The 10,641-nt window shown below is 39.4% G+C and overlaps 1 protein-coding gene across 1 annotated transcript; it reads left to right on the forward strand.

Annotated features, from left to right (window-relative positions):
* The first annotated feature begins 2,742 nt into the window (after nucleotides 1–2,742).
* LOC117318484 lies at nucleotides 2,743–10,278 on the forward strand. Its single transcript, XM_033873463.1, has 3 exons — nucleotides 2,743–2,857; nucleotides 7,747–7,885; nucleotides 10,059–10,278. The coding sequence occupies exons 1-3, from the start codon at nucleotides 2,801–2,803 to the stop codon at nucleotides 10,256–10,258; spliced, it is 396 nt and encodes a 131-aa protein (XP_033729354.1). The 5' UTR covers nucleotides 2,743–2,800; the 3' UTR covers nucleotides 10,259–10,278.
* The last annotated feature ends 363 nt before the right edge of the window (nucleotides 10,279–10,641 follow it).

A 10,641-nucleotide genomic window follows, 5' to 3' on the forward strand; every position in this document is an offset into this window, starting at 1 on the left:
TGAACTATGTATTAAGTTTTTAGTCATTACTTTCAGGGCATTTTGGATATATACATGTCCCTTGAAGCGCTTGTGATTAATGCGATTCATGGAACATATCCAGAAAGCTAATGTCGTTATGACCTCATGAATGTTGCAAAAATAAATTTCATTCCTTAAATATCTACATTCAGTATGCTTGAAAGCATTGGCGAAAATTGCATTAATTTTTCTTAACAACATTAGCCTCAGCACAGTGTGAAGTATGTCTGGGACCGCGTTAAGGTCTCACACAACTGATTCAGCCAATCAGCCAAGTCGCTAAAGAAAATGTGTTTCTTGGGTTTGTAGCTATTTCTTGAGTAAATTAAACATGCAGTGGGTACTTTCTATATACGAGAATAAAGAGTAGGATTTTGAGATTTAAAAAATGAAAAATATACACTTCTGGTATAAATAGAAAGATATAGGATTCCAGGTGTAAAAAAGGCGGGAATTCCCCAGGTAGGGGTTCCCCTTTCCACTGTAAATATCAGGGTTACTGTCTTCCAAGTACTGGTGTGCTCTTATATGCTATTCAACCTACCCAATATCATCATTTTTCTGGTAGGGAAATCTGAAAACTTTAATTTGATATAAATTTCACAACATTTGAACTTCAAATGAGCGATTGAGGGAACGGAGTCATTGGTAATAACACATAGTGAAATAATTAGTTGTGCGAGACCTTGATGCGACACTGGAAAGTCACCTCGAGCTCGTGTGTTGATAATAATGGTCTTCGGACGTCAAATACTGTTTTTAGTCTCAGCTTTTTCCAATTGGAAATCGATAATTGATATTTTCGATTGTTTTTACATTCGATACTTAAAATGAATATAGAATACTTCTGATTGGTTCGTCATTTCCGAGAAATAGGCCACACAAAAATTGCCGTGCAGGTTGAGCCACAAGAGATGCCGATAGCAATAAAGAGGTTGCATGTTTTGGCAGTCGATAGTGAAATGCTTGCACAATGTATATAAAATGAACGTGCGATTCAACAAGTCACCGAAACAGACAAGTTAAGCCAATTCATCGGGAACAAATTAAATTTCCGAGACGGGTTTCTTCAAACGAAGTTGTCAGATCTACTATCGTCGCTAGCTATGGCGTCTGATTACTCGTCACGTCGTGGGGTTTAACGTAATCAGAAGCCTTGGCTAGCGAAGATGGTTATTACAAGGAGAGAATCAAAATTGAGTACAAATTAAAAACTCAGGAACCAAAATAAAATGGGAGAGTGATTCAAAGGACTCGTATCCCTAGGGAACCGCGGTGTAGGTTATCGAGATATGACGGACATCACGGATTAATCGATCTAAGAATTAAACTTAATCACAGTATGCAAATTCATGTGAGGGTTAAAACGTAATTCACTGTTCATCACAACTTTAACGCAACCACAGCCTTTTTAAAGTAAATACAATTCCTTAAAATGATATAGGATAATCATCTGTAAAACATTCAGGAATGCACTTAAAAATCAATAAAGATGTCTGCTTATTACATGCCATTTTATATTTACATGTATATAATATTTGCTTTTCCTGTATTCTAATCCCTCATGCATAACACCTATGAGCGGCCTCAACACTTTGATTTTTTTTAATTTTTGATTTATTTTGTGTGTGTGTGTGTGTGGTGGTGGTGGTGGTGGTGGGGGGGTCAAGGTTTATTAACCGTGAACAGGTTCATTACGAAGGGGTGTCTCCTTGTAGTAGTTTACCTTACTGCCTTACTGAACAACATACGGAATGCCCCACCGTACGCCAACCAGAACAAGTAGGGTAAAGTGTCATCCCCAAGGACACAACCACGACAAGACAGACCGGCCCGTTTCCAAGCTTTCCTGCAAATACAAACCGACACGGTTAGGAAGCGTCGAACCACTCACTTCGGATCTCCTCGGATCTCCACCTGAGGTCACATGGCCGGCGCTCTAACCGATTGGGTTATTGCGGTCAGCTTTCTCGGATGTTTTCCCATTGACTGGGTCATTGTCACTCAGTAGCTCAATACCAGGCGTCTCGACCGTTATCACTGCTTAGGATTAGACTCGGCATAAAGAAAATGATCAACGAGTTTAACTTAATGTTAATATGCCCGAAATCTCCCACGTGGTCTTCCATGCTATAACGTTTAATGTGTGTAAAGAACTGAGCTAGGTAGTGGACATTTAGTTATCATACAAGCTAGACATATATATGTTCCTGTATCATATTCTCTTCCTTCTCTATAATATTTTAGCAACCCGTTACACTTCTATATCAAACACAAAATATAAACGCCTTCACTGAAATTCAACAAAACAATAAAATATAGTTTTGTGCAATAAGTTCAGGAGTGAGCAGCTTTCAAGAACAAGCTTAAGAAATTGTAAGCAGAAATACCAATATCCTATCCCGAAGGATTAGATTATCATCGGTGACGATGTGAAAACTGCTGCTAATCATTTTATAAAGAAAACACGTGTTATAACATGGGGACCAGCACTAACGAATGCAGCATTACTGAATGTTATAAATGTTAACCATGTTGTCCTAAATTATCCAAATAATTAAAAAACAAAAATGTCACCCAAGCTGTTTTGAAACTGTTTTGAAAAGTGTTGAAAAATGTTCCTCTCCTGAAATAAACTCAGTAAGTAGTATCCGGTACAGTGCCCCAATAATGCCGATCCTCAGAGAACCTTATCTCTGTGACCTTCTATCCACGTATATATGCAGAGTGGAAATTACTGCCAGAACTACACCTGTTCTGGCACAGTAAATCACCTGCAATGTTCAAGGAAGTAGCTGTTATCTTGGGTCTGTGCATGGTTCTGGTCTCTGCAAGGGTAAGCTGAGTTCTTCCTCTTCACTCTAAAACTAAGGGTAAGCTGAGTTCTTCCTCTTCACTCTAAAACTAAGGGTAAGCTGAGTTCTTCCTCTTCACTCTAAAACTAAGGGTAAGCTGAGTTCTTCCTCTTCACTCTAAAACTAAGGGTAAGCTGAGTTCTTCCTCTTCGCTCTAAAACTAAGGGTAAGCTGAGTTCTTCCTCTTCGCTCTAAAACTAAGGGTAAGCTGAGTTCTTCCTCTTCACTCTAAAACTAAGGGTAAGCTGGGTTCTTCTCTCCTATCTAACATTAAGGGTAAGCTGAGTTCTTCCTCTTCACTCTAAAACTAAGGGTAAGCTGGGTTCTTCTCTCCTATCTAACATTAAGGGTAAGCTGAGTTCTTCCTCTTCTCTCCCAACACAAAGGGTAAGCTGGGTTCTTCTCTCCTATCTAACATTAAGGGTAAGCGGAGTTCTTCTCTCCCAACACTAAGGGTAAGCTGGGTTCTTCTCTCCCAACACTAAGGGTAAGCTGGGTTCTTCTCTCCCAACACTAAGGGTAAGCTGGGTTCTTCCTCTTCGCTTTAACACTAAGTGTAGGCTGAGTTCTTCTCTCTTCACTCTAACACTAAGTGTAGGTGTGAGTTTTTTTCTCTCCTATCTAACACTGAGGGTTAGTTGAGCTCTTCTCTCCTTTCTAACACTACGGGTAAGCAGAGTTCTATTGTCTTCACTCTAACACTACGGGTAAGCAGAGTTCTATTGTCTTCTCTCTAACACTACGGGTAAGCAGAGTTCTATTGTCTTCTCTCTAACACTACGGGTAAGCAGAGTTCTATTGTCTTCACTCTAACACTAAGTATAGTCTGAGTAAGTCTCTCCTAACACTAATGGTAAGCTAAGGGCTTCTCTCCTAACTCTAATGTAAGCTGAGGGCTTCTCTCCTAACTCTAATGTAAGCTGAGGGCTTCTCTCATAACACTAATGGTAAGCTGAGGGCTTCTCTCATAACTCTAATGATAAGCTGAGGGCTTCTCTCATAACACTAATGGTAAGCTGAGGGCTTCTCTCATAACTCTAATGATAAGCTGAGGGCTTCTCTCATAACTCTAATGATAAGCTGAGGGCTTCTCTCATAACTCTAATGTAAGCTGAGGGCTTCTCTCATAACACTAATGGTAAGCTGAGGGCTTCTCTCCTAACTCTAATGTAAGCTGAGGGCTTCTCTCATAACACTAATGGTAAGCTGAGGGCTTCTCTCATAACTCTAATGATAAGCTGAGGGCTTCTCTCATAACACTAACGGTAAGCTGAGGGCTTCTCTCATAACACTAATGATAAGCTGAGGGCTTCTCTCATAACACTAATGGTAAGCTGAGGGCTTCTCTCATAACTCTAATGATAAGCTGAGGGCTTCTCTCATAACACTAATGGTAAGCTGAGGGCTTCTCTCATAACACTAATGGTAAGCTGAGGGCTTCTCTCATAACACTAATGGTAAGCTGATGGCTTCTCTCATAACTCTAATGATAAGCTGAGGGCTTCTCTCATAACACTAATGGTAAGCTGAGGGCTTCTCTCCTAACACTAATGGTAAGCTGAGGGCTTCTCTCATAACACTAACGGTAAGCTGAGGGCTTCTCTCATAACACTAATGGTAAGCTGAGGGCTTCTCTCATAACACTAATGGTAAGCTGAGGGATTCTCTCCTAACTCTAATGATAAGCTGAGGGCTTCTCTCCTATCTAAAACTAAGTGTAGGTTGAGTTCTTCTCTTGAAACAGAAGACACACAAGTGACTAACACCTTTAAGTATAGATTTAGTAATGATATAAGTGTACTGTCGTGTTGTCCTTCTAGAAAGTAATTGCAGTGGTGTAAATCCAGACTGGCCAGAACGCGTGTTAATACGAGGGCTGATTGATGTGTTGTGAGCCTCATTTTGAAGGATTTGAATTTTGCCGGACACATTGTATTATTCCCCAACATAATCCCCGTCAGTATCTATACACTTTTGCCAGCGGTGTTAAGGGACCCAATGCCACTTTTATAAAACTCATTTTCGTGGCTGTTCAGAAAGTCATCCACTGCATGTATGACGTCATCATCGGACTGAAAGTGGGTACCTGAAATAATGTGACAGATTTCTAAAGAAAGTTGGCAGGATCTTCCCCAAAAGGCTAAGATTAGCACGCGATAATGTACGCCTGGTGTGCTTCTGATCAACTGTCAGAAGTCGTGTTACACATTAGGCTGACAAGCTTTCTCATTGCAAAATCCTCAGTCAGAATGGAATGCACTTTTTCCTGTGAAACGCCAAATATATCTTTCTGTGACTCGATCGACAATATCATGAACTTTATTGACAATTTCTGGGGTTGCAACATTGACAGGTTTTCCAGGACGGTAGTCATCCTCAAGGCTCTGTCGGCAGCGCGTAAATTCCGCCACCCACCTTTCCACATGAAGGGACATCTTTCCCTAGTGTTACTACCATATATTTTTGGATATCCTATGTTAAGCCTTCTTTCATCGATTTTGTTCATTTTGCAGAAGCCGCTTGTCTTGTTTACATTAGAGTGCTACCTCGTCGATATAAACTTACCAAATGAGACCAGTCCTTGTGTACACGGCCTATATAGTCAGAGAATAGTAGGACTTGAAAAACATCCTTGAGTATCTCCTTCAATACGAGGCTCACAACACATCAATAATCCCTCGTACATCAATTGCAGTGGATCGACACCGTCTGTCTTCCATGTAAAAATGGTTAGCTATTTTCTATATAAAGTTTACACGCAATATAATGGTTACTTTCAAATTCTTTCTCACTGTCATAAAAAAAGTATCATATTTTTTTGAGTTAGGCCTGTGGTATTTTTATAAGCATTCGCTGACTGTCGTCAACAAAGAGATACACATGTAAGCTCACGGCAGGTGAGCTGATTCCGTGCTGCGGGGCCGTCGTCCGTCCGGCATCAACGTTTTCATTTTAACAACTTCTTCTCAATAACCAAGAGGTCCATGAACTTGATATTGGGCCTGTAGCATGCTGAAGGGCTTCCAAGTTTATTCAAATGAACGACCTGGATCTTCATTCAAGGTCACATGGGTCAAATAGGCGAAAATCTTTGAAACAACTTCTCAATGACCAAGAGGCCCAGGGACTCGATATCTGGCCTGTAGCATGTTGGTGTGAAGCGCTACCAAGTTTGTTCAAATGAATGACTTTAACCTTCATTCAAGGTCACATGGGTCAAATAGGTTAAAAACTTCAAACAACTTCTACATAACCAAGAAGCCTACGGACTTGATATTGGGCCTGCAGCATGCTGGGGTGAAGGGTTACCAAGTTTGTTAAAAAGAATATCCTTAACTTTGATTAAACTTCATTATTATTCTCTTTATTTCCTCCACAAATGAAGATTCACAAATAGAATAATTACATCATACAATCAACATATAAACAAGAATAGTCTGAATATACATATACAAAGTTATTTCACACACAAGTAATTATATTGAAACATCAATTGTTAGCAAATTGGGTTATATTTTTAAGCATTTCATTCAGAAAATTTACATTTGCTAATCTTACATATTCGTTGTCTTCGTTAGACATGTCATAGTCTAACTTGCTTCCTAATAAAGCATTAACTAGTTCAAAATCTGATAAATTGTGAAAGTACGCAATAAAATCAATACCCAACATATTAAATAAAAAACACCATAATTTATCACGAATAGCAGTATTCTTTTCACAATGTAGAATTATATGCATTAAAGTATCGTTGTATAAAATACCACAGTAGTGGCATAAAGCCATATGGTCCAACATACGAGATGTTGTACATAATTTTATGATACAGTGTATAGATTTATAATACTGAGGATATTTAATAGCCAATTTCCATAAATAATGTGGTTTAATCTTAGAATGAATAAATTTAAATCTGAAAAAGTCATTGTGGTTATGCATACGTTCTAACCATGCAGTTTCCTCTACTCTATATACATTTTCATAGACACTTTTTTTCCATTGTAGTTTCCCCGGAAAATACCCTAGCTTTATATAGTCAACAAAAGTCTCATACAATGAATATTTTCTTAAAATAGAAATAATGTCGGGTATAAATCCGTTGTTTTTCGTTGTTTACAATGAACATAAAAAATCTAGTAATAAATATCTTGTGTACTAGCATACTATTATCGATATTATAAATTCGTCCCAGAAATAATAATTTCTTGATATTAATATAAGATTCAATACTAGTCCAGCCAAGCAATGATACACACATGTCTGTCCTAGTTCTCTTTTCAAACCTTTGAATACTTTTCACAATAAAATTTTGTGCCTTTTCTAATAATAATACTTCAGTTTTGGAGAGTAACCATAGTTCACATCCGAAAAGTGCAGAAGGATACACTTTAATTTTGACTATTTTAGCAACAGTGAGAGGGTTAAGTGCGTTGGGATGAGCCCCAGATTTTAGAAGAGACATAACACCAGTTTTTAATTTACAACATGCTCTAGTAGTTCTTTCAACTGAATTTCTTCTGCCGTTTAACAATATTCCGACATGTTTAATTTCTTCAACTACAGGCAGTACAAATTTGTATAGGTAGACATTTTGTATATTATGGGATATGCGTTTTTCAGAAAACAATACAATTTTACTTTTCGTAGATGAGAAAGCTTTCTCTGATATTTGAATTAAGTGGTTATCAGCATAGTATTTGCAGAAATGACCGAGATCAAGTTCGAAGTTGCTGTAGAGCCAGGTGAGTGATACAGACCAATTGGAGGCAATTTGATAAAGTGGTGATTTTCGAAGGAAAATGTAGCCGTTTTCTCACTTGTGTAATAACTTAAAGTGTCTTGAATGCAATTTTTAAACACTTGGTTTCAGACGAGTTGCACTAGAGATGACCAATGTGGAAGCGGGGAGTGCTGTTACTACCACGAGGGGCCAATGATCATGAGCCGTAAAAGGCAGCAGCATGCCCAGTTATCTCTGCCACAAGATTTGACGTTGATGCACCAGGGAGGTTAGTTGGTGACTTCTGTGAGATTTCGGGCCCTTACATACCATATCTCACTGGAAGAAAATTTACGCTTGCGAATTGGTCTCTCTTTATCTAAATAGACAGAACTTATCTTTATATTAAAATTCTGACTACCAATCTGTCCATAGTTGAATTAATATTATCACATGAAACCATGGAACAGACTAGGAACAACAAAAGGTCCATGGGCCTTAACGCTAACCTGAGTTTCGAAACATTTCAGTTAATTTATTTGACCTTTTTTGACCCCGGCCATCAGTCCCAGGGGGTCAGTCAGGGCCAACATGTGCATACCATCAAACTGTCATTCCATGCTGATAATGTTAACCAAGTTAGAATAAATTCCAATAGAAATCCAACAAATAATAGTCAAAAATTTGATTTCCCTATATAATCTATAGTAAAGTCTACCCCCTCCCCAGGGGCAAACGTGAAATCCAAGGGTCATGAAATTCACAATTTTGGTAAAAGACCCTAAGACCCTTACATCTATGAAGAGTGTTTGATTCCACTATATCTGAGAGTAAAGTAGAAGATTTTTGAATTTTAAGTCAATTTGACCCTTTTTGCCCCGCCCCTCAGGCCCTTTGGGGGTGGAGACCATATAATTCACAAATTTGGTTGACCTTTAGCCATATAAGCTTCCTCGGTTATTGGTGAAAAGAGGTAAGATATGGATTATTAGGGAAGGGAGAGGCAACACCTGGGTTATTGGTGGAGAGAGAGGTAGGTCATGGGTTATTGGTTGATGAAGAGAGATAAGACATGGGTTATTGGTGAAGATAGGTAAGGCGTGGGTTATTGGTGAAAAGAAAGGTATGACATGGGGTATTTGTGAAGAGGTGCAAGACTTGGGTTATAAGCGAAGGGAGGGGTAAGACATGGGTTATCGGTGAAGAGGGGTACGACATGGGTTATTGGTGAAGAGGGGTAACACGTGGGTTATCGGTGAAGAGAGGTAAGACATGGGTTATTGGTGAAGAGGGGGTAACACGTGGGTTATTTGTGAAGAGGGGTAAGACATGGGTTACTGGTGAAGAGAGGTAAGACATGGGTTATTGGTGAAGAGGGGTAACACGTGGGTTATCGGTGAAGAGAGATAAGACATGGGTTATTTGTGAAGAGGGTAACACGTGGGTTATCGGTGAAGAGAGATAAGACATGGGTTATTGGTGAAGAGGGGTAAGACTTGAGTTATAAGCGAAGGGGGAGGTAAGACATGGGTTACTGGTGAAGAGAGGTAAGACATGGGTTATTGGTGAAGAGGGGTAACACGTGGGTTATCGGTGAAGAGAGATAAGACATGGGTTATTTGTGAAGAGGGGTAACACGTGGGTTATCGGTGAAGAGAGATAAGACATGGGTTATTTGTGAAGAGGGGTAACACGTGGGTTATCGGTGAAGAGAGATAAGACATGGGTTATTTGTGAAGAGGGGTAACACGTGGGTTATCGGTGAAGAGAGATAAGACATGGGTTATTGCTGAAAAGGGGTAAGACTTGAGTTATAAGCGAAGGGAGAGGTAAGACATGGGTTACTGGTGAAGAGAGGTAAGACATGGGTTATTGGTGAAGAGGGGTAACACGTGGGTTATCGGTGAAGAGATAAGACATGGGTTATTTGTGAAGAGGGGTAACACGTGGGTTATCGGTGAAGAGAGATAAGACATGGGTTATTGGTGAAGAGGGGTAACACGTGGGTTATCGGTGAAGAGAGATAAGACATGGGTTATTTGTGAAGAGGGGTAACACGTGGGTTATCGGTGAAGAGAGATAAGACATGGGTTATTTGTGAAGAGGGGTAACACGTGGGTTATCGGTGAAGAGAGATAAGACATGGGTTATTTGTGAAGAGGGGTAACACGTGGGTTATCGGTGAAGAGAGATAAGACATGGGTTATTTGTGAAGAGGGGTAACACGTGGGTTATCGGTGAAGAGGGGTAAGACTTGAGTTATAAGCGAAGGGAGAGGTAAGACATGGGTTGTTAGCGAAGAGGTCAGATAGTTAATTAGGAATCGCTAGCCTTCATAACGATATGCCATTATACATGTTGTTGTGTAAAGGTCTGTCCTTGGACACTTCAAAGCTTTAAAATAGTATGTTAACATTGTAAGTCTTTCTTCTGTAAGTAGATTTAAATTACTTCATTTTCAGGCTACTGTGAGGTCTACAAACGTGTGAATGAATCCTGTAGCGTCTTTGGCAAGATAAACGGCCATTGTGAATGCGGTCCTGGACTGACATGTAAGTTTGTGTCGTCTGGACCGTCTTTATTGGGACCTGACACCATTGTCGCCAGCAAGAGAAGCATGGTATTCCAAGGACCTGGTAGTTATTTGTGTGTAGCGCACTGAATAAACACCTGATTTGTAAAGACCGTGTCAAGCTTTATTGTCGCAAAAAGCGATGTTAAGTCAACAATGATATTTAACGCTTCTTTAAAGTTGCCACGACAAAAAATAATCATGATGGATTGAAAACAAGAAGTACAAGGTATTACACTTTACGTTATTGCCACTCTCAGCTTCAACTCCTAGTTCTATCTTTAAAACTTAGAGTGGATGAATAGTCAATTGCACCCAGAAGAATGTTCTCTGCCTCCACATTTTGTGTGTACCTTAAGGGCTTATAATGAATATTTTTATTTGTTGGTGTTAATAGTTAAATCCTTTATTCCACCCATCATTACAAGGAATTAAGCCTTTTGGAAGTCCAACTTGGGCACAGGGACATGTCT

Source organism: Pecten maximus, unplaced genomic scaffold (assembly GCF_902652985.1).
Source record: "Pecten maximus unplaced genomic scaffold, xPecMax1.1, whole genome shotgun sequence".
NCBI classification, from domain to species: Eukaryota; Metazoa; Mollusca; class Bivalvia; order Pectinida; family Pectinidae; genus Pecten; species Pecten maximus.